Source organism: Onychomys torridus, chromosome 7, assembly GCF_903995425.1.
Source record: "Onychomys torridus chromosome 7, mOncTor1.1, whole genome shotgun sequence".
Taxonomy (NCBI): Eukaryota; Metazoa; Chordata; class Mammalia; order Rodentia; family Cricetidae; genus Onychomys; species Onychomys torridus.
This window is the reverse complement of record NC_050449.1, coordinates 4441974-4466464: the sequence shown is the minus strand read 5'-3', so window position 1 is coordinate 4466464 and position 24491 is coordinate 4441974. Positions and strand designations below refer to the sequence as shown.

At 45.4% G+C, this 24491-nt stretch overlaps 1 protein-coding gene across 2 annotated transcripts; it reads left to right on the top strand.

The window, feature by feature from the left end:
• The first annotated feature begins 540 nt into the window (after nucleotides 1–540).
• LOC118587232 (baculoviral IAP repeat-containing protein 3) lies at nucleotides 541–20477 on the top strand. 2 transcript variants are annotated; one of them, XM_036193017.1, is made up of 9 exons: nucleotides 541–692; nucleotides 6200–7145; nucleotides 7252–7351; nucleotides 8817–8895; nucleotides 9648–9696; nucleotides 15535–15774; nucleotides 18175–18426; nucleotides 19444–19485; nucleotides 19722–20477. In XM_036193017.1, exons 2-9 carry the CDS (start codon nucleotides 6293–6295, stop codon nucleotides 19913–19915), a joined length of 1809 nt encoding a protein of 602 aa, XP_036048910.1. In that variant the 5' UTR covers nucleotides 541–692; nucleotides 6200–6292; the 3' UTR covers nucleotides 19916–20477. The 2 variants fall into 2 exon arrangements, with proteins under 2 accessions (XP_036048910.1, XP_036048912.1); XM_036193019.1 differs by lacking the exon at nucleotides 541–692 and adding an exon at nucleotides 732–849.
• The last annotated feature ends 4014 nt before the right edge of the window (nucleotides 20478–24491 follow it).

The window sequence follows — 24491 nt, the reverse complement described above, 5'->3', positions numbered from 1 at the left end:
CACAGGGATCCTCCTGCCTCAGCCTTTCCCGGCTGGGTTAAAGGCGTTAGCTACTACCTGCAGCTCTAGTTCTGATCTTTAAAACAATAAAAATGAACTGGACAAGGGGTCTAGTCTACATGGTTTTTAAAAAATGTTCACCTCTTTCTTTCTTGACCAAAACAAAAAGTGAAAATAACCAGAGTTACTGGTTTTTTTTTAATTCCGCAGTTGTAGACTGGAAAGTTGTGCCCTTTCTTTCACAGTGAAGGACTTGGAGGCCGCAGGCCGGGCAGGGCCTCTTCCAGGCCTGCGGGCGGACCCGCAGGCTGCACTTCTGTTTTCAAGGCTTCCAAAGAGCCGGCCTCCAAGAAGTCCGAACTTTGAGGAAACGCCAGGCGGACGGACGAGCTGGGCCCCGGAAGTCACGCACCGAAGGGCCACGGAAATCCCCGCCGGGTTGCCGCGGCGGGTGAGGCGGAAGTGCGCGTGGTTTTCACCCCGGAGTTCCCCGGATCTCCGGAAAGCACCGCAGGCGGCGAGCGCGGGCGCCGGGGCGGGCCGGGCCGGGGCGGGCCGGGGCGGGCCGGGGCGGGCCGGGCCCGGGCGACTTAACGGCGTCCTGACCCGCAGCCGCACCCACAGGCCAGGCGCGGCGGCCACCCGGGGATCGGCCGTCCTTGCTGGCGCGTGGGCCTGGGGAGCGGGCTGCGGTGAGTACGCGCGTGAGAGCGGGTGAGGGTCCCCGAGGGGGCCCCGGGGGAGGCCTGCAGAACCGGCTGCTGCGCACCTCGGGCCCTGCCGGACGGCGACTTGCAGTTGGCCCCACTGACCCCGGCTGCCCGTCCTTGCGCCTGCCCGGAGCTCAAGGTCTGTCTCCTTTCTGGGTGAGGCCGTGGAATTTTAATTCGACTGCTTGGGGCATGGGGGACTTGATACAGCGAGAACAGGAGCAGCTTGGGGAAGCTCAGAGGCGGGGTGGTTGCTTTAGTGATCAGCTTGGAAAAACATTAGGGCTCTTCCTTTTTGGGAAGTGATGTACTTTGGAGACTGGCCTCACACTGGAGCTGAGACAGGCTTTGAACTCTGGAAAATCCTCCAGCCTTAACCCCTTGAGTGCTGGCCTTACAGGTCTGAGTCGCTGCACCCAGTTTCTCAATAGCGCTTTTAATCTAGTCAGTAAATGGCTGTAGTCATTTCTCTGTCTACCACATGCCAAGTTCCACCCTGAACATTTAGATGTATATTTTACATTTAATCATCAATTGTAAGAAGTGGGCGCCGTTATTATTTCCATTCTGCACCAAGAACACTGAGACACGCATGGTTTTCCTGGGCCTCACTGTGTATCCCTGGCTGGCCTGGAACTGTGTAAGTAGAACAGGCTTTGGACTCAATGAACATTGAGATCTACCTGCCTCTGCCTCTGGAGTGCTGGCATTAAAGGTGTGTCTGGCCACGTGGTGGTTTCCCTTGTAAAAAGGGACTGACACCCTTGAAACCCTTTGGTGTTTGATTCTAGAGCCTGGAAGTAAACTGCCAAGTTAGCAGCCACGGGAAATGCCCTTAGTAAATGAAGGTGCTATGGCCATGGTGGGCTCTGTCAGCTGTGCAAAGAAATTCTTTAACAAGAAGTTTTGTTGGTATTAGTAGCACAGGCCTGTAATCATAGCACTTGGGAGTTCAAAGCCAGCCTGGGGTATATATGTCTCATACAACAGCAGCAAGGCTCAATGCCTTTGCTAGGTCTTGTGGCTGTGGCTGCTACAGGAATGAAAGCATAGTTCTGTTCTGAAGGAGATATAGTCCAAGGCAGAGGGAAAAAGACACATTTACTCGGCAGTATCAGAGAGGTGATCAGGCTGACCACCCCAGAGGGTGAGGATACCCAGCAGCCCTCAAGGTCTACTAGAAATGGTAGAGGAAGCAGAGAGACAGGAGCACCAAGCACATCTGTGAGGAACCACTGTAAAGGAAAGGGGACTCCTACACACTGAAGTGGACAGGGCCCGGGATCAGGACATGTTGAAGAGGAAGGAGGCCCCAGTGGTAGATGCCAATGCTTCCTGTGGATATGATGTTATGGATATGGAGAGTGTTTGAAGGGCTGTTGGTACACGGACTAACTGTGGTTGTGTGGAGATGTGATTCATAAACAAATGTTCTGCCGGCTTGGTTGTGGAGGGAGAGCCTGCCCCAGGAGAGGCTGTGTTCATTTGGAAGCTGACAGGGACTGAGCATGAGTACTGTGTGGTAGGCCTAGGGTTGTGCAGGGTTTGAGGAGAAGTGGAGAGGAGTCTGGTCAAAGCTGTGGGAGTGGATAGGTCCATGAAGGGGCAGTTGTTTCTCTGAGGTGGCCAATAGGTTTGTGAACACAGACAGGCAGAGGGCTGCACCTCTTTTTCTGAAGAACAAAGCTAATCGAGTGAATATGAGAAAGTGAAATTGGAGGAGGGGACCGAGATATTTCTATAAATGCTGGTCAGCATGTGAAGAGAACAAACCCTCTGTTGCTGGAAAGGGAAGCTAGTCTAGTGTCTATGGAAATCAGTGCAACATATCAGAAAACCAAAAACATGACTACCATGACCCAGCTCGCCTCCTCCTTGATAGGCATGTGGAGGAGTATAAGACAGCTTGGGAGAGATTCCTGAGTACCCCATGTTGTAGTCATTGCACTGTTGCTGTGAGGGGACATGACCAAGACAACTTATGAAAGAAAGCTTTTAACGAGGGCTTGCTTACAGGGCCAGAGGCTCAGTCCATGCTTATCCTGACAGGAGAGTGACATCCGGATGCACAGGCAGCAGGCAGGGAGAAAACCTGGGCCTGGTGTGAGCTTTTGAAACTTCAAAGCCCACCCGCAGTAACACACTTCCGCCAACAAGGACACACTTCCTAATCTTTCCTAACAGTCCATCAGCTGGAGACTAGGCATTCAGATCTAGGAGCTTATGGGGGCCATTGTCATTCAAACCACCACACCCTGTTTATTGCACTATTCACAAATGGAACAAATTGAATGCCGGTTAACAGATAAGTGGATTAAAAAAAAGTGTGTGTGTGTGGACACTGGAGCAATATTCAGTTGTAAAGAGAATTAAAGGTATCATCTGAAGAAATAGGTGGAACAGAAAATTGTGTTAAGCAAAAGAAGGTAGAGGTTTAAAGACAAGTGTGCCTTCATTTCTCTGAAGAGGAACTGTTACTAAAAAAAGATGGAGAGGTAGGAAGGGCAACAGAGGGCTGAAGAAAGGACCAAGGCACAGTATATGCAAATGTGTAAATGTCACATCAGATCCATTAATTTGTTTAATCAACATGCATTAGTGATTCTTTTTTAAGATCTACTTATGTATATGAATGCTTTATTTGCATGTACAACTTTATGCCAGAAGAGGGCACCAGATCCCATTATAGATGGTCATGAGCCACCATGTGGTTGCTGGGAATTGAACTCAGGACCTCTGGAAGAGCAGCTAGTGCTCTTAACCTCTGAGCCATCTCTCCAGCCCCTGCATTAGAAATTCTAATAAAAACAATTAGAAGCTGAGTTGGTGACTCATGCCTATAACTTCAGAACTCAGGAGGTTCAGGCAGCATGTTACTGTGAGTTTGCGGCCAGCCTGGGCTACAGACTGAGTACCAGGCCAGCCCGAGCTGTAGCGTGAGTATTTGTCTCAAGAAACAAAACAAAACAAAAGGCACACGAAGAATAAGGTATTGTGATTTGTGACACATTACTGCAAAGAGCGTGGAGATGCTGGCCCAGTGGTTAAGAGTCCCCGCTGGCTGCTCTTACAGTCGGGAATTAAAAGGGATTTCCCTCTAGTTTTGTAATTGTACTGCTGTTATGTAAGATGTTAATTTTGGGAAGCTGAGTGCAAAGTGTGTGTGAACTCTGAAAGTTTTTTTAAAGTATAAATTAATTTCTAGGCATATACACATATATATTTCTATATATGTATCTCCATGAGTTCTGTCTGTAACTCATGAGTTCTGTGTGAGATTTCTTGGCTGAGAATGCCCAGTGCAGCATTGTTTTCTCAGTGTTGGGGACTGGGGCAGGGGCCTTGAGTGTGCTATCCACGTGCCCTACCACTGAGCCACACCTCCAGCCCAAATTAGCATAGCTTCTTGCTACATACCAGTCTCCATCTGGGAGAAAACATGTTAAGGAAAAGCTCATGGTGGCGCCTGCTTGTCATCTTAGCGTTCGGGAAACCGACAGGAAGATTATGAATTTGAGGCGGTCTTAGACTACGTAGGTAGGGAAATCCCAGGCTCCAGAAAGAGGGAGTGGGGGAGAAAGGAGAGAAAAAGACCTTGTGTTATACCATGAGTTATTTGACCTTAATTTCTCTATTTTAAACAGGTTGACAAAGGACACAAACCTTCTACCACTTGTAGCTTTTTTCTCAGTTTCTTCTGTAAACCAAAACATCTCAAAATGGAGGCCTAAACCCTTAAAAGGGACATAGCCTAACCTTGGGAGGTAGTTTTGTGCATGGACAGACAAATTAATTTCTAAGTGGACTTTAGGGACTGTTGTCCAGAGATGCTTATTTGAAGCATGTGGTCTAATTCTCTGAGGTTGCTTATTATGATTTGGTTGTGAATTTGATTGCCGGAGGGGAAGGAGTTCTGTGCCGGGCACAGTGTTGAAGTTGCCTGGCAATCTCCCACTGGCTGGCATTTAAAAAAAGTGCCCCTGTTCAAGAAAGATCCAAACACAGTGCCGGTTATCCAGAGGAAATGAGTAATCAGGCTTACTTGGGAGTAGAGGAGTGTGTTCATGAGGTCGCTGACATGCTGAGAGATTGCGACAATGGCAGAGAAGAAACAGGAAGAAAATGTTCTGGGACACACAGCAAGTTTAGAGGAAGTGAGACAGACATGACCTGAGAGCTGAGAAACTGTCCACCACAAGGCCGTTGGCATTTTAAAGCTCTGCTCTGCAGTCTTTTAAATAGACTGCGGCATGGAAACGGCAGCATTACTCTGATAAACAAACCAGTTTATTCAGAAGGAAAATGTCCCAGAAGGACCAAATTTTCATAACCCTGTGGAGGGGCAGTGAGCTCAGACACAAAGATTCTCCTGAAGGAGACTCCTGGTGACAACCATGGAGATGGTGAATTGGTGTCCTTGGCAGAGAACCTGCCGTATCTGTGAACCGCAGGAAGCCGCACCAGCCAGTAACGTCAAACCCCTGTGCCTTGACATAAGACGGATTTGCTAATGGCTGGTAAATCTTATGTGAGAAAGTCTCAATTTGAAGGTCTCTGCTGTTCAGATGGTAATAGAATTTCTTTTTGTCTTGATAAATATCTGCTCAGGGAACACTCTCTGTGAGATAATTTCTGACCAAAACTAAAGATTTGAGTCACAAGCCTGTAGTGGTGGTACACATCTTTAACCCCAGCACTCAGGAGGCAGAGGCAGAGGCAGGCCAATCTCTGAGTTTGAGGCCAGCCTGGTCTGCAGAATGTTATGATATCAGAATATTAACACAGAGTAGTTGTAAGACAGCCAGGGTTACACAAGAAACTTTGTCTCAGAGAGAGAGAGAGAGAGAGAGAGAGAGAGAGAGAGAGAGAGAGAGAGAGAGATACAGACAAAGAAAGAAAACACAAAGTTTGAGACCTGTTGTGTGAGTCTGTGGGGAAGGCATCCGTGGGAAGGCATCCGTGGGAAGGCATCCGTGGGAAGGCACCAGGCTTTGTGAGCAGAGGCCCTGGGCTTGATTCCCAGGCTGCGCAGATGAGCAGAAAGGTGTTTTGAGTAGAGGATCAGTGAGTAAGTCTGATCCTGGTCCTTTGAAAGGAAACAAAAACAAAGCAAAAGTCCTGAAGTGTTTATTATTTTAAATTGTATCTGAACCATGTTTCATTCTATATGAATGCATAGTGTCATGAATCAGACTTTTGTGCAGGTTGGATGAACACCACTAGTGCATCGTCCTGGCAAAGAGAAGCAGGCTTGCCCGCAAGATGCCTGGCACAAAGTGCCCAAACACTCTGCTTCCAGAATGGAATTAACTTCTGTCACACATTGGCTCTTAGGTAGAATCTAGTTTTTATTGTGTGCATGAAGATTGTACAGAGGTGTGGTTGTGTGTCATTGTGCCTTAAAATGTATCAGGGTAGGATTTACACTCTCATCCTTACTGAATCCCAAAATACATAGAAGGAAAAAAATGAGTTTGTTCTTATTTTAGGTGTTCAGCCTAGTAGTAAAACTGACCAAAAGCCATGCACAAAACTACCTCCCCAGAGGAAGGCTGGTCCCTTCCCCTCCCCATCGATTCATCATGAACACGGTTCAAGACAGTGTCCTCCTGTCCAAGTTGATGAAGAGTGCCGACACGTTTGAGTTGAAGTACGACTTTTCATGTGAGCTGTACCGCTTGTCTACGTACTCAGCTTTCCCCGCTGGAGTTCCCGTCTCGGAACGCAGTCTGGCTCGTGCTGGCTTTTACTACACGGGCGTCAACGACAAGGTCAAGTGCTTCTGCTGCGGCCTGATGCTGGACAACTGGAAACAAGGGGACAGTCCTGTTGAAAAGCACAGGCAGCTGTACCCCAGCTGCAGCTTTGTCCACACTCTGAATCCAGCCAACAGTCTGGAAGCCAGCCCTCAGCCTTCTCTTCTGTCTGCAGTGCCAAGCACCATGCCTTCATTATTTGCAAGTTTGGAGAACACTGGCTATTTCAGTGGCTCTTACTCAAGCTTTCCCTCAGACCCTGTGAACTTCAGAGCAAATCAATACTGTCCTAGTTTGAGGACAAGCCCCTACCACTTTGCAATGAATACAGAGAAGGCCAGATTACTCACCTATCAAACGTGGCCATTGTCCTTTCTGTCACCGGCTGACCTGGCCAGAGCCGGCTTCTACTATGTAGGACCTGGAGACAGGGTGGCCTGCTTTGCCTGTGGCGGGAAACTGAGCAACTGGGAACCGAAGGATGACGCTATGTCAGAGCACCGGAGACATTTCCCCAGCTGCCCATTCTTAAAAGATCGGAGTCAATCCACTTCGAGATACACTGTCTCTAACGTAAGCATGCAGACACAGGCAGCACGTGGTAGAACATTCTTTAACTGGCCTTCTAGTGCTCTAGTTCCTCCTCAGCAGCTTGCAAGTGCAGGATTTTATTATACAGGTAAGAATCTTAATCTGAGACTCTTACAGATCCATCATGTGTTACATTATACACATGAATGTATAAATTTTATGTTTTCATAAGTTTGATTCAAAATGCATTTTAGGACACAGTGATGACGTCAAGTGCTTCTGCTGTGATGGTGGGCTGAGGTGTTGGGAGTCTGGAGACGACCCCTGGGTGGAGCACGCCAAGTGGTTTCCCAGGTAACTGCTTTGAAATTCTCCTTTGCATCTTCCATGGTTTTCATGAGATACATTAGCTTCCTTTATAGCACCTTTGCCTCCTAAGTACTGCAGATTCTATTTCATTGTTATGTGTGTGGGTGTTTTGCCTGCCTATATATTTGTCTGTGTACCATTTGTGTGCAGTACCTGCAGAGGCCAGAAGAGAGCACTGGATCATCTGTGACTGGAGTTACAGAGCCAACATGTTCTGAGCCAACATGTGAAAGCTGGGAATAAAACCTGTGTCCTCTGGAAGAACAGCCAGTGCTCTTAATTGCTAAGTCATCTCTCTAGCCCTATTACTTCAGATTTTAAACATTATGAAGATTATAAAGAATATTTACCTTATGCTGGGTGGTGGTGGCACACACCATTAATCCCTGCACTTGGAAGGCAGAGCCAGGCAGGTCTCTGTGAGTTCCAGGCCAGCCTGGTCTTCAGAGCAAGATCCAGGGCAGGAACCAAAACTACATAGAGAAACTCTGTCTCAAAACAAAACAAAACAAAACAAAAAACAAAACACACACAAAAAAAGAGAGAATATTTACCTTGAAAAGCCAAAAAAGAAAAAATATTCACATAGATTTTTTTAAGTGCTTTCTATTAATCTAGTTAATTTTTTTATGTACTTTTTTTTTTTGGTTTTCGAGACAGGGTTTCTCTGTAGCTTTGGAGCCTGTCCTGGACTAGTTTTGTAGACCAGGCTGGCCTTGAACTCGCAGAGATCCACCTGCCTCTGCCTTCTAAGTGCTGGGATTACAGGCGTGTGCCACCACCGCCCAGCTTGATTTATTTGTTTTGTGTGTGTGTGTGTGTGGGGGGGGGTGGTGTGGAGGTCAGAGAACAACTTTTGAGGGCTGGTTCTCTCCTTTTTCTACCCTGTGGGATTGAACTCATGTTACCAGACTTGGTGGCAAGCGCCCACTGAGCCATCTTGCCAGCGCCCTCTGCAGCAGTTTGTAAAAACACAAGAAGAATCATGTGTCCGTTTCAGTGCTGCAGTGATTCATGCTGTACTTACACTTAGGAGTGGCTCTCCATTGTCTGGGGATTGGCAAACTCACCCTAGCGGGGCTGTGTTGAGTGTCCTCCTATTTCCCTGAAGTCTGTCGGCATGTTTTCAGCCCACAGAATTGTCACAGACAGGCTCACGCAGTGGAGGCCGTTCTGCCTCCATGTTTGCCTAAAAAAAAATGAACCTTCATAAGGCAAACAGGCACAAGTAGAGTTACTCCTCAGTAGCTTGGCAGAGTTAGTGACTCTGTTGCCTAGATAACCAGAGCTCACACGAGGTGAGCACTTAGACATGAATTTGTCATTACATTTTGTGTCACATTTTAATCATAAAAATGGGCATACTAAATGGGCAACTGTCCATCTGAAGCTGGCCATGAACAAAGTGGTCTTGCTAAGGAGTCTCACAGTGTCATTGTTTACATTTCAGGTGTGAATACTTGATAAGGATCAAAGGGCAAGAGTTTGTTGACCACGTTCAAGCTAGTTACCCTCATCTACTTGAACAGGTAGGAAAGGTCTCTTTTCCCATTTAATTATTGCTTCCCAACAGAGAAACTTTTTATTTATTTTTAAAAATTTAATTATTTAACAAATTATTTTTAAAAATTTATTTGTAAAATAAATCACAGAGTAATATTTTAGTGAAAAGGTGAAAGTTGTTTTAAAACACTCTCTCTCTCTTCTCACAAACCTCAACATCATCATGCCATGAGCCTCCCTTGTGAGAAAAATAGATCTGCAATTATTAGCCACATGAAAGACAGTGTTTGTTGTATTTCTCTTTAAGCGTTTGTCTAATCAACCAGCAATGAATTAAACTCTGAAGCAATTAATAAATTACATTTGAGGGGAAAAGTTTACTCTGTAAATTTTTCTTAAATGATTTGAGAAAGCATTTGTTATCACTCTTTGGAAGAACCAAATAAGAGCTTATTTCATAGTCTGAGGCTTAAAAGCTTGTCAGCCATAGCCAGAGGAAGCACTCAAGTGAAACCTACCCCAGCAGATGACTAGGGTAGTAGAAGCTGTGGCTGCAAGGCCAACCCGATGCTGCTCCTGAATCCAGCCTGTCCTACGTGAAGAGGCTTTGTTAGCTTAGAGCCTCATTATTCAAATCCCTGGTGAGTGTAATGAAATACTGCTTCTGACCGGGCAAAGTGAGTTTGTAGTAGGTTAAATAAGCAGGTCTGTTGGTCATTTTCAGTGCAGTGGTGAGATGCAGTTTACATTCTAACATGTATATTTCTTTTTCCTGTAGCTATTATCTACATCAGACACCCCAGAAGATGAGAATGCAGACTCACCAAGTATGTATAATGATCATAGTGCACATGAGTGAGCCATTTTGTACTAAGATTGAAGGTGAAGATGGGTGTGGTTGTAATCCAGCATTTGGGATGTGGAGGTGGAAGGGTTGCATGTTCAAGGCGCTGTTGAACTACTTGAGACCCTGTCCTAAAAATAAACAGAAAGGACTGAAAGGTTATAATGGTAAATGTACGTTCATGTTTGTTATAGGGTCCTTTGCTGTTGTTCCCTTTGGTGGAGGGAGCCAAGTAGGCGCAGAGTCAAACCACACAGACTCCGGGAGAATATAAAAACAACAAGCTCAGTTTATTGAGGAAGAGGCAAGCTTTATATACCCTCCACCCCACCCTGGGGGGAGGTCTGATGAGTATGCATCTGCTGGTGTGACATGGCTGCCTTTCACTGGTCCAGGTCATCTCCAGATTTCAGCTGCTGTTGCTAAGACCATGAGGCAGACCCAGGTTGGCTCTCAGTATCTTTTTTCACTTGTTTGGGCTGGCTGGCCCTCAAGCCCATTAGGGATGAGTCATCCCACATATCTTTTTTTATTTTTATTTTTTATTTTATTTTAAAGGACATGTTTAGTGGGAGCTAGGGTGCATTGTCCTAACCTTGTTGACCCCACCTCAGGAGAGCTCAGCATGATGGACTGTGCCTGTCTTAGGTTGGCTTGCCAAACAAGCTTGTATCCGTCATTGACTTCCAGCCCTGGAAGAGCATCAATCCTGGAGAGCTCTCTGGGTGATGGGCTTTAGGCAGTAGCCTTCTGTATCTCAATGAGCCATGTATGCATTATCTCTCTAGGAGGACTCTGATCTAGGTATCTGAGAGCCAATAAAACCTGCAGGGTCACCTTTGTGGCCACCTTCTGTTGGTGAACCTGTTGTAGAAGATATTTGAACAAGAAAAGGATTAGTCAAAAATTTTAATCTCAATGACATGGATGGGACCCCAATCATTTTTATTGCACCAATCAAAGTCCTTCTGGTGATGCATTAGTGACCTTGTAGGAGGTGAGGCAATTGTTTAATATCTAGGGTCACATGCCAGTGATGACATGACCTTTACTAATGCCATGGCAGCAGGGCAAGTCATACATTAGCCCTCTGAAGTTCTTCTTTGTCCAAAGTCTCTTGGTCTGTTGCCAGACCCACGTCTCTGGAGGGTACCCATATTGGTGTGGTGGTATTCTGGGGAAAAATGCAGCATATCCTCACCCCAGGGTTAATAGGGGAGCAGAGTGTTGCCACTGAAGAATGATGGGATCCCTTCAATGCACCAAGGGCAGTGGTGTCTCCCAAGGCAAGTACATAAGTGTGTTGTCCAATTTGGTCTTGTGTGTCAGGGTTAACACTTGGTCCTCGGCCAGTGAGCATCTCAAGAGAAATAGCGATGTTGTGCTGTATATTAAAATGAACCTGAGCCTCAGCCTGGTCATCATAGGCAGCTCGCCAACAAAGGAAGACCACAGGCTCCAACACAGCCTTTATCAAATGGTGCCAGTCATAATAAGTCTAAATGCATTGCCCATTGTCGTAGGACTTGTTTAAAATATGGTGAGTCAGGACCTGATTCATTAGAATCCTTACCAATCAAAGATAGGTCTGTAAGAGGGGTAGGTATCCATGGCTGGTTGGCCGCATTGGGACCCACATTAACTGGAAATGCCATGGTGGGCATGTGCAGCACCATAGGTGGAATAGGCCGGGAGGTATGTGGAGCAGCTGTCTCGGCAGTCAGACATCCAGGCAAATCACTCAGGATACTGCAGTGAGGGGGTAGCCACTTGAGGCATGGGAGAGCGAGAGAGAGGGGCTGCTGTTGTAATCATTTCCTCTCTCTTTCCATCGCTTTCCTTTACTTTATGCCTATTCTCATGCCTCTCCTTGCCAGCAGAGGCAGAGGAAATATCAGTCATGGATAGAATGAAGGCAATAGATAAGTTAGTGGTACATTGTTTCTGGCAGTGCTTATTGTGGGCCTCAGTGATCATAGCCAACAAAATGGGCATGATAAACAATTGGAGGGTTACTCCTGAGGCTATTATACTTTTTTTGGCCAGAAACAGAATTTTTATCTACAGATCAGGTTCCCACATGTTCTCTGAAAAGATCTAAGGCTCCATCTCTCCAGGCATCACAATCCATAAGCATATGCATGCAATTACAAACACACACACACACACACACACACACACACACACATACACACACACACACAACTAAAAATAGTCAGACTGCTGTTGTTTCCTGAGGGACCAGCTCTTATATGGAAACGCTTAGCAAGCCTGAACAAAAGTATACACCACCCTACCAATACAGACAGGCTCACAAAGAAGACAAACAGAAAGAAGAAAGTGGGGGTCCCAGCATTTACCTGCTGAAGGGACTGAATTTACACTACGTAGAGGGGCCTATTCACCGAAATATACCGCTCAAGGGGGCTTCTCAACCAGAGCCGCACATGAGTAAAGGGAGACAAACAGACCCTGTTCAAGTACCAAATTTCCTGGGTTTCAGCACCAGATGTAGCAGGGTCCTTTGCTGTTGTTCCCTTTGGGGGTGGGGGCCAAGTAGGCGCAGAGTCAAACCACACAGACTCTGGGAGAATATCAAAACAACAAGCCAGCCGGGCGGTGGTGGCTCACGCCTGTAATCCCAGCACTTGCGAGGCAGAGGCAGGTGGATCTCTGAGTTCCAGGCCAGCTTGGTCTACAGAGCTAGTCCAGAATAGGCTCCAAAGCTACAGAGAAACCCTGTCTCGAAAAACAAACAAAAACAAAAACAAAAACAACAAAGCTCAGTTTATTAAAAAAGAGACAAGCCTCCATCCCACCCTGGGGGGAGGTCTGATGAATATACATCTACTGATATGCCTTTCATTGGTCAGGTCATCTCCAGACCATGTTTCAGCTGTTTTTGCTAAGGCCCTCAGGCAGACCCAGGCTGGCTCTCAGAAAGTACCTTTCTTACTTGTTTGGGCTGGCTGGCCCTCAAGCCCGTTAGGGATGAGTCATCCCACACATGTTGATTTGTAATTTGTAATTAATACACCCTGTTACTGTCTGTCAAACTTCAATGCACAGCAGAGTTGCTTGGATAGCATTTAGAAGACAGTGCACACATCTAGTTTATGCTTCAGACCTCATAGACCAAATCAGTTGTGTCTTGGCTTTCTATGTTTTTGATGGTCCTGTGAACCTACGGCCTCAGGCATGCCAATCATAACCTTTTTCGCTGAGCTCCACCCATAGCCCTGGGCATCTACACTTTATACAAACTCAGCCTTACCCAGTTGTAGGGCCATTGTAGGAACAAATATACTGTGCCTTCAGGTGCTGGCACACTCCTCCTGTCCATAGAGAGGGTGGAACACAGTGTTCCCGTCCTTTCACTGGGGCCCCAAGGCTGAGATTGCCAATGTGATTTGCCTGTTACTTAAACCTAAGACGATGGAGCAAACATTTGAACAGATGCTTGGCTCTGCTTTTTAGTGTTCAAGGCAATACATTTTAATAATTTATTTATTTTTATTTTATGTGTATTGGTGTTTTGCCTGCATGCATGTGTGAGGCTGTCATGTCCCCTGGAACTTGAGTTATAGATAGTTGTGAGCTGCAATTTGGCTTCTGGGAATTGAACCTGGGTCCTCTGGGAAAGCAGCCAGTGCTCTTAACTGCTGAACCATCTCTCCAGCCCCAATGCAATACATTTTTATTGTGGATTTTTGTTGTTGTTCCAAAGAAAGAATAGGAAATAAGCTAAGTACAACTCCTATTATCATGAGTAAACGATTTTAAGGACACAGATGAGAGGTCAGATAAGATACCAGGATCTGGGGGGAAGGTGAAGAGAAACAGTGGAGTCTGGGGAATCAGAAAAGGTTTTCTGGAAGCCAGGTGTGGCACATGTGTCTGCACAGTGCCTGCCATCTCAGCATTTGGAAGGCTAAGGCACAAGTGTTCTACAGGGAGTTCAGGGCTACCCTGTTAACCTAGTGAGATCTTGTCTTAAAAGAGCAAAACAGGCCAGGCAGTGGTGGTGCACACCTTTAATCCCAGCACTCGGGAGGCAGAGCCAGGTCGATCTCTGTGAGTTCGAGGCCAGCCTGGTCTACAGAGCTAGGCCAGGACAGGCTCCAAAACTACACAGAGAAGCCCTGTCTCAAAAACAAAACAAAACAAACAAAAAGAGCAAAGCAGGGCTGGTAGATGGCTCAGTGGTTAAAGGTGCTTGCTGCCAAACTGACAGCCCGGGTTCTAGGCCCGGGGCTCACATGGTGGCAGGAGAGAACTGACTCCTGAAAGTTATCCCTGACAACCCACATGCCATGCGCCACCCCATCCAAAAAATATAAAACAGAACAAACTAAAAAAATAAGAAAGGACCCTCTGGAGGAAATACTTGTCTTAACAGAGAGCCCAAGAGAAAGGACTCTGTTAACTAAAGGAAAAGTGGAAAGAACAGCAGGGAGCTAGGTGACAACTTCCAAAGAACTGGGCAGATTTTGTCTAGCTGGAGAAGTGAGCTGCAGGCAGGTAATTGTGAGGTGCTGACTGCAGAATCTGAGCTAAGAGCTCTCCTCTTCTCAGCTCTAGGGCAGAATGCAAGGGCGCAAGCATGAATCTGCTTACAGCATGAAGTAGCCAGGGACGAGGCTGTGTCGGGATCAGCATGTAGAACCACGGTTAGAGCTGAGATTTTATCCTAAGGCTGATGGAGTTGATGAGTTTATGACTCACCAGGTTTGCATTTTCAAAGCCTGTGGGCTGTAGTGTTGAGTAAGCTGGAGGGGGGCAGCACTCTGGACTGGGAGATTGTACTGAATGTTGTAACTTTAAAAATTGTGAAAACACAGTAGTCAAGTCATAGATAGATTGGGCCAGGGCTCTTACTGGCAGATGGCTGGATAAAGATAATGTAGTATGTACCTGTGACCTCAGCGTTTGGGAAGCTGAGGCAGGAACCTTGACTATGTGCTAAGACTGTCTCCTGCAAACAAATGAAAACAGAAAAAAAAGAAAAAGAAAAAGAAAATTATGCAACCATAATTTAATGTGAAACCATGCCATTTGCAGGAAATAGAAAGAAATAGAGATGTCAAAGTACATGATGTATATATAAATATATCACATTAAAAACATTGTACGCAACTAATAAATACTAATAAAAAGAAACAAATATGTAGAATATATATTTAATTTAGAAAGCTTATAAATGTATCCAATATAGAAAAAGAAGCCCCTAGATTCTGGGAGTCATCCTTGACATTGGTTCTCTCCTGCTCTTGAACTAGTCAGGCTTATATCTAAAAGCAATTGTATTCCATAGTCTTACTTTGATGGCTGAATATACATCATTTTAAAGTGAGCAACAAGCCGGGCAGTGGTGGCGCATGCCTTTAATACCAGCATTCGGGAGGCAGAGCCAGGCAGTTCTCTGTGAGTTCAACGTCAGCCTGGTCTATAGAGCGAGATCCAGGACAGGCTCCAAAGCTACACAGAGAAACCCTGTCTTAAAAAACAAACAAATAAATAAATAAATAAAACAAAAAACCAAATAAAGTTAGCAGTAGTGCCTATGTATTTTTCAGATTTTGTGGTTTTGATATTGCAGTAACTTGCTATTTAGAAAGTCTATGAAGCCAGGCATGTTGGTTTGTGCCTGTGATCCTTGCACTTGGGAGGCTGCGGTGGGAGAATTGCTGTGGATTTGAGATCAGCCTGGGCTACATGATAAGCTCGAGGTTGGGCTGGGCTGGACGGAGTCTCCAAACAGCAGCCACAACCAAAGGAATATGGCACTGCTAATGGCTTTTAAATCTCCCTTTTTGTGCAGTTGTGCATTTCGGACCTGGTGAAAGTTCAGAAGATGCGGTCATGATGAGCACGCCTGTGGTTAAAGCGGCTTTGGAAATGGGTTTCAGTAGGAGCTTGGTGAGACAGACCGTTCAGCGTCAAATCCTGGCCACTGGGGACAATTACAGGACCGTCAGTGACCTTGTGATAGGCTTACTTGATGCAGAAGATGAGATACGGGAGGAACAGAAGGAGCAGGCAGCCGAGGAAACAGAGTCAGGTACAAATTCACAAGGCCCTTCTCCAGAGAGATCGAATGTCACCCTCCACCAGTTCTAAAAAGATGCTCATCCAGCCAGCCTGATCTGTCTTATGTTTTATATTCTGAATTCAAATTCTGAAAAAAATAAAGTGCATTGTGCAGGGCTAAGGAGATGGCTCGGTGGGCAGGGCGCTTCCTACTGAATCACAGTACTGGAGCTTGACTCCCAGAACCTGTTTGGTAGAAGGGGAAAACTGATTTGACTCACACAGGTTTTCTCAGACCTCTGTATGCATGCTGTAGCATATGTACACATACAGACACAGACACAGACACACAGACACACACACTATTAAAAAATATCCAAATTACTCATTATACTAAAAAATGTGTATGTTGAGCAAACATTAACACTTTTCTTTCAGATTTCAAGGTTTTTATAAGAACCAGGTTTTTTTTTTTTTTTTTTTTTTTTAAGTGCCATGTAACCTTTAAAAGCCCCAAAGAATCCCTTACTACGTGTGACTTTTGTTTTCTGTATGTGCACACAGATCTTTTCAATTAGCAAGCCTTCATATTTTCCTCTAAAAGCAAAATTTGCACTAAGGAGCTTGATTTCAACATAATGTCAGATCAGTTCTCAATTTTGAAGAGGTAGGTGTGTGTGTGCGCGCGCATGCCATGACACATAGATAGAGACCAGAGGACATCTTGGTGGGGTCAGAACTCTCTTCCCACCCTCTTTGGGTTCTAAGTATCAAAGACATGTCATTAGGCTTTTGCATTGAGTGATTTCTGCACTGAGCCATCTCATTGGCCCACAGCACATTCTTGATCCCAAGATGGATCATTCCCCTTTGTTATAAATTGAGATGTGATCTAGGAGAATTATTAATTTGAGTCCTAGGATAATAGTATGTCTTAGACTACAATGTTTAATTTTTAATTAATTTTTAAATTTATGTGTATTTGTGTGAGTTTTATGTGTACCTTGTGTGTGCAGGAGCTCTTGGAGGCTAGAAGAGAATGTTGGATCTCCTAGAACTGCAGTTAGAGAGATTGTTAGTCAACATGTGTGTGTCAGGTCTACTGCCAGAACAGCCAGTGCTCTTGACCACTGAGCCATCCCTCTAGCTCCCCCAACTCTCACCCCTTTTTTTTGAGACAGGGTCTCAGGTAGCTCAGATTGACCTTGAACTTGCTGTGTAGTTGAATCCTGATTTTCCTTCCTCCACCTCCCAAGTACTACGATGACAGGCATGGACCACCGTGCCTGGCTTAATGCACAGATTCCTATTTAAGTCCCCTCCCTGCCCACACAAGAGTTGTCTTCCCTACAATGTCTGTTTCCCGTCCCCCCAGGGCAAGTTATTCACCACATGAGCTGTGCTTGTAACCCTGCTCTCTGTTCCGTGCTCAGAACCACCTTTCCCTGGGCATGTGCGGATCTCTTCTGGTTCTGATTGCTCTCCTCACTCTGGCACAGACCAAAGCCACGCTGATCTCTTGTCTGAGCACAGACCAGAGCTTCAAAGACTAGAAAGCAGACTGTCACTCTTTTGCCTTTTAACTTTTCAGACAGGGTCTTGCTATGTAGCCCAGGCTGGCCGAGTTCATGACCTTCTGCCTTAGCTTCCCAAGTGCTGGGCTGCAAAGTGAGTTCCAGACTAGCCTAGGTTAGAGCAGAATAGGACCTTGTCTCAAAAACAACCAGGGCTTGTGGTGTAGCTTAACTGGTGGAGTACTTGCCAGGCATGTGGACACCTGTGTTTAGCCCCAGGCATAGTACACATGCTGTAACTGTAGCACCTTCGGGTAGAGAGGCAGAGATTGACGGCAATGAGGTGAGTTTGAGCTGGCCTGAGCTACATGAAAAGACAAAACCTGTGACACAGGGAACAAAAGCACATGTGTGACTGATTTTATAACTAAGCGCCATCTCTTTTGTCCTTCTTAACATGGTTCCATAAGTGTCGTAGCAGCAAACTCAGTGTATCTCACTGCCTCTCCTACAGTAATTTTTCAGACCCCTTGTATTAGTATTCATCATTTTATGGATATCGCTTTATAGTAAAAAATAGAACTTTAACGATGAGGCGGTAAACATTAGGCTACGCACATGGCTTGATTGGCAGAGTGCCTGCCTAACATGCACAAAGCCCTGGGTTCGATTCCTAGCACTGCGTAAACTGGGCTTGGTGTCACATGTCTGGAGAGCTGGCACTCAGGAGGTAGTGGCAGAAAAATCACAAGTTTAATGCCATGGAGAAATTGGAGGCCAACCTGAGGTACAGGAGATCTTTAAATAAATAAATACATGTCTGATCTCATTCACGTGTTATGTAGGTACAAAAAGAAGTTTGTGACCAAGTTTGAACCTGCCTTTCCCCTCTCTCTACCTCCCCCTCCTCCATAAAGATGATCTAACATTAATCCGGAAGAACAAGATGGTGCTTTTTCAACTTTTGACGAGTGTGACACCAATCCTGGACTGTCTCCTTCGTGCCAGGGCAATCACTGAACAGGAGTCTGATGCTGTCAAACAGAAGCCTCAGACCTTGCAAGCAAGAACACTGATTGAGACTGTGTTAGCCAAAGGAAACACTGCAGCAGCCTCATTCAGAAACTCCCTTCAGGAGAGTGACCCCGTGTTATACCAAGATTTATTTGGTGAGTGCTAGAAAATTATTTGGGGGAATTTTCTAGGAGGGACTGTTGAAAGTAACTCAACCCAACTTACAAATTTTAATGGCACAAAAATCAAGTTGTTTTTCTTTTGGTTTTGTTTTGTTAAGATTATGAGATTTTGTTCAAAGTGTAAAGTGTTTAAAATCTGCTGGGGGGAGCTGGTGAGATAGCTCAGCAGTTAAGTGCTTGCCCTTGTCTTAATTAAGGTTTCTATTGCTGTGACCATGGCAACTCTAAGAAAGGAAAACATTGCACGGATGGCTTACAGTTCAGAGGCTCATCATGGTGGGACATGGCAGCGTGCAGGCAGACATGGTGCTGAGGCTGAGAGTCCTACATTTAGCACAGGCAACAGGAAGTGGTCTGTTTCACTGGGAGTAGCTTGAGCATATATGAGACCGCAAAGCCTGCCTCCACAATGACACAGTTTCTCCAACAAGACCACACCTACTCTAACAAGGCCACACCTCTTAATAATGCCACACCCTTTGGCAGCCATTTTTTTTCAACCACCACACCCATAAGCCTTTCACAAATCCAATGACCTGAGTTTGATCCCCAGAATCTACAGTGGAAAGAGAAAATTCCTGAAAGTTGTCTTTGGGTCTCATCATCACACTGTGGCATCCTGAGCACATGCACATACACACACACATACACACTCACACACACACTCATAAGTAAATAAATAAATTTGCTGCTGGCCATATACACACCTGTAATCCCAACATTCATGAGGCTGAAGCAGGAAGATTGTGAGTTCAGTACCAGCTTGGGTTACAGAATAATTCTGTGTCTCAAATAAATATTAATACTAGATAAATAAGAATTTATACAATGTATTCTGGGCTGTGGATCTGGCTCAGTGAGAGCCTGTTGGCTTAGCGTGAATGCATCAAGCCTTGGGTTTGAACACCTGCATTACAGAAATGAATAAACAGAAACAAATAGCTAAAACCATATTGGTTGCCATAGTAATGCTTTCCCTTTCCTCCCCAGTGCGACAGGACATTAGGCGTCTTCCCACAGATGACGTTGCAGGTAAGGGTACTACTAACACTTTAAAACCATGGAGATCACTGTGTTATTTTATTGATATTTCACTAGAGGAAAAGCAAATTGCTTTCCATTAAAAATTCTTTTTTCTTGCCTCACATGGCATTGCATGCCATGAGACCAGCACTTGGAAATTGGATGTGGGAGAACCAAAGTCTGAGGTCACCTGGGCTCCACAGAGAGAGCCTGTGATTAAAATAAAAAATTTCCTCCCTTCATAGCTCTACCGATGGAAGAACAGTTACGGAAGCTACAGGAAGAAAGAACGTGCAAAGTGTGTATGGACAGAGAGGTGTCCATCGTGTTCATTCCCTGTGGCCATCTGGTTGTTTGCAAAGACTGTGCTCCCTCCCTGAGGAAGTGCCCCATCTGCAGGGGGGCCATCAAGGGCACAGTGCGCACATTTCTGTCCTGACTGGGACTGATGCTCTGCCCCCAGCCCGTGGGAAGTGGAGGCAGGAGGAACACAAGCTCAGTGTCACCCTCAGCCACACAGGAGCCTTGAGCCAGCCTGGACTGCATGAGACATCACCTCAAAATACATCAGTAAACACACGTGAAAATGGAAACGTCTGAGCTCCAGAGTGAATGATCAACTACACAGTAATTTAACTCTTAAACTGAGTGGGCTTTCTTAAAAGTGCTATTTATTTCCAACTCACGAAGTTCTTTCCTGTAAACATCTGAAGCATATGTATGTGCATGTTCAGATGCCGAGAGGCAGGTTTCTGTTCTCGTTCCTGAAAAACGGGGGTTGCCTGCATTCCTGAAATTCTCAGAGATTTATGATGTTGGCATTTATGGTTCAGAATTTGAAATCTTTTCCAGTTGCTTTAAGAACCAGGAACACAGATTTTTCCACTTCTTTTCTAAGTGTCTTATGCATGGAAACTCCTGTTATTTATTGAATGCCATTTTAGGGATATAGAATTTTTATAAAGAAGTTGTAAGGAAAAATTAATAAAGCAACAAAATTACTCTTGTTATTTATTTATTTATTTTATGATTCTGGCAGTTTAGTTGCACCCACATTCCTGTCATACCATTTAAAGAATTCTTGGGTTGGGGATTTAGCTCAGTGGTAGAGCACTTGCCTGGCAAGCGCAAGGCCCTGGGTTCCATCCTCAGCTCAAAAAAAAAAAAAAAAAAAAGAAGATTAAAAAAAGAATTCTTATATGGTGGGGATGAAGAGATGGTGCAATCAGTTAACTATGTTCAGATCCCCAGAGCCCATAAAAGTCATGTGTGAACTAGCTCAATGCTTCGGTGACTGGAGATGCGTACAGAATGAGAAGGTGTGTTTGGTTTTGTGTTTGCCACTGATATTTCTTGCAATGATGTCCCCCAGTCATAGATGCGTTTGCCATGGATGGGGGAAGGGCCCAGAGTCCCTTTCACAGTTTTCAGGTTGTTGCCATACATAGAGAAATCTTGAAATAGATGTAAAAGGGAACTTGGTGACAGTTTACTCAAGAGAGAAATGACAGAGTAGGCAAGCTCTTACCTGAAGGCCACCCTTGAGTTCAAAGATTTGGGAGCTAATCAAAGTGAGTGTGCTCACAAGCCAGCCTTAGAGCTTCAGCTGCTGAGTTGACATGCCTGGGAAGATGGATCCTCAACGCCGCAGGAGTGGCCTCCATCAGATTTGCCTGTGGGAACATCTGGAGCACTTTCCTAGTTGCTAATTAGGGTGGTACTGGCCCAGCCCACAGTGGTGGTGCTATCCTTAGGCGGGAGGTCCTGGATGGTATAAGAAAGCATGTTGAGCAAATTTGGGAAGCAAATCAGTAAGCAGTGTTCCTCCGCAGCCTCTGCTTCAGTTCCCATCTCCAGGTTCCTGTGTGGGCTTCCCTCAATCATAGATGGTAACCTGTGAACGAAATAAGCCTTTTCCTGCCCAGGTTAGTCTCAGTCACTGTTTTGTCCCAGTGGTAGAGTTTGCAAGGAGCCTTATTTGGACCCAGTGTGTGGACAGCATGGCAAACAGGAAGTCCTCACAGGGGAAGCCTTCAAGAAGCAGTATGGAGCCATAGCTCAGACAGAAAGCTGGTGGGAGAAGTTTCAGAGGGAAGCCAGAGCAGAGTCTTTCTTGTCTAAGAGCACTGCACCACAGCAAGATGGAGAGTATGGACTGAAGAGCTTGAAAGGGTGACTGGTGATCTGGGTCTGCGTCAGGAATCTGCAATCTTTGGTATCTTATTGAGAATGAAATAAATTGCACACTGATTGCAAAGTAGCACAAATATTTTATTCAAAGTAAAGCAAGAGGGCAGGTCAGAAAGAAAGTGTCAGAGCGACAGTGGTGACGTGGTCATGCAAGGCTCGTCTGGGGCTTTGTGGGGTTCCAGAAAAGAACTCGATTGCAAAGGGACATGGTGAGGGTTCCTGTTAGGGCTGATAGGACTGGAGTATGGAAGCCTTTGCTCACTGCACATGTCCCTTCCTGTGGTGCATCTGGTTTTAATCAAATGAACGCCCAACATAAGACAATTAACGGGATTTCCCCTAAAAGTTCACTCAAAGGATACAGTGTGCCTTACTGGGCTTGGACCCAAATCCCGTCTAGGCCAAGTGGCTCATCTGTCTTGTTTTCATGATGTGTCTTGGGACATATCTGAATAGAAATGCAGCATTATCAAGAGGTTGCTAAGAGAAGTGACTCATTTCGGTTGTTTAAGCAGGTACATGTGCAGCCTGATTTGAGAGTGGGTACCTAGTTGCCCACAGGTTTCGAGGTATGTTGTTCATGCAGCAGCAGTGCATGCATGGCTCAAGCCAAGTGGAATCTCAGGGTGCTAACGTACTCCTTGGGACGTCTGTCTACACATACAGCCACGCCTGTTTGGCCCTGAAGATTCACCATCACAATGGTTCACAATCTTGCCATGAGTTTCTTGGAAAAGGTGTTCTAGTCTCTTTCTAGGCAGTTTGGAATTTTTTTTTTTTCTTTGTGTAGCTTTGCGCCTTTCCTGGATCTCGCTCTGTAAGCCAGGCTGGCCTCGAACTCACAAAGATCCACTTGCCTCTGCCTCCCGAGTGCTGGGATTAAAGGTGTGAACCACCAGCGCCCGGCTTTTTATTTTTTTTAAAGAAAACTCAAGTATTTATTCATTTTTTAAAAAGATTTTATTTTATTATGCATACAGTGTTCTGCCTGCAGACCAGAAGAGGGCGCCAGATCTCATTACAGATGGTTGTGAGCCACCATGTGGTTGCTGGGAATTGAACTCAGGACCTCTGGAAGAGCAGTGAGTGCTCTTAACCGCTGAGCCATCTCTCCAGCCCCTCCAGTTTGGAAATTTTTGGCAAGAAACATAACCCCACATAGGGTGGAGAGTTGCTTCTTTTCCATCCATGTGTGTCATTACGCTTTGTTCTGAATCATCGCCCTCCCCGTCTTCCGTCTTCCGTGCCCTCTCTTGCAGTCTCTACTCTCTCTGAAGAAGCCATATTCAGGATGGAGAAATGGCTCAGCGGCTAAGAGGGCTTGCTGCACAAGCTTGAGGACCAGAGTTCAAATCCCTAGCACCTTAGTAAACAGCTGGGCATGGCTGCACAGTGCCTGTGTGACATGCCACTCCGGTGATGTGGAGCAGAGACAGGGTCGCTGATACTCGCAGGCCCTGATTCTAGCTCTAGGCTCAGAGATACACCCTGTCTCATTTCTTGGGTTACAATTGCCAACATTCCCTCATATGGATGTGTCCAGCAAAATTACATATGGTTTACATGAGAAGCTAACAGCAACCCATTCCTAGCAAAGTATAAAATAAGACATTTTTCCAAAACTGCTAATTACAATAGTGTTTGTGGAAGGTTGGGGACCACCCAAATGCCTGTCAGGGGGAAAATAGCTGAATTTACAATATTTTTTTTTCTTTAAACAACTCATTCTAGTATTTTCCTTGTAATACTGGGCTTTCAACTTACTGTCTCAAATGCTATACCACACACCCTCAGCCTAGAAATAACCCAATTTTTAACATGGGCAATCCTTTGAAGTTTGCATGGTCCTTGAGCCAGATCTGTGGTAATACTTTTTCTCTTTGGCTAGAGAAAACTTTTGACTTTTCTTTTGGTAAAGAAAAGGTCACAGGATGTGGTGTCAAACACCTATAATCTCAGCACTCAGGAGGTATAGGTAAGCAGATTTCTGAGTTCAAGGCCAGCCTGGTTTACAAAGTAGGATCCAGGACACATCAGTCCCTTCCAGTGTGCTAGTGCTTTGTGTGGGAGGGGCAGTGGAGGGTGGCCACGGGAGGGGAGACAGAAATGCCTATGAGCAATGAAACCCCGTCTCGAAAATAAAGAAAATGAGAAGGTCTTGTCTTTACTTCTTTTTTCATAAAAATAAACCTTTAATTGCTTTGGAGTTGGCACAGGTGGTATACTTCAAGCTCACGTTTGTATTATCGGACTCTGAGATGCCACGCTAGCTTTGCTTGAAACGGAACAGGAACCACAGTGGTTGAAGTTGAGGAAATGACATTCAGCATCAGCAGCAGCAGCAGCAGCAGCAGGTTCTGAAGTTATTGGGTAAACAATGGACAAGAGCTGGAGTAAACATGAGGAAAAGCTGTCAGGAGAAGCTCTGCCCTGGTTCCTGGAGAATTGTGCTACCTAGTTTGTTGTTCGTTTGTTTGCTTGTTTGTTTAAGACAGGGTCTCATTTAGCCTTGTCTGGCATCCAGCTCCTGTTCTTTCTAGAGAATTGTACTTCCTAGTTTGTCTTGTTGTTTATTTGCTTATTTATTTATTCATAAATTCATTAATTTATTTGTTTATTTATTTATTTAAGATAGGGTCTCATTTCTCCTTGTCTGGCATCCAGCTCCTGTTCCTTCTGCCCGTACCTCCTGAAAGCCGGAGTTACAGGCAGGTGCTTCTGTACTCTTGCTACATCTAAACCATCAAGAGCTGCAAAAATCTGGCTTGTAAATATGGTATGTGTATTGGGGGTGGTTGTAAGTACACCTAGGAAATACTGCTCCA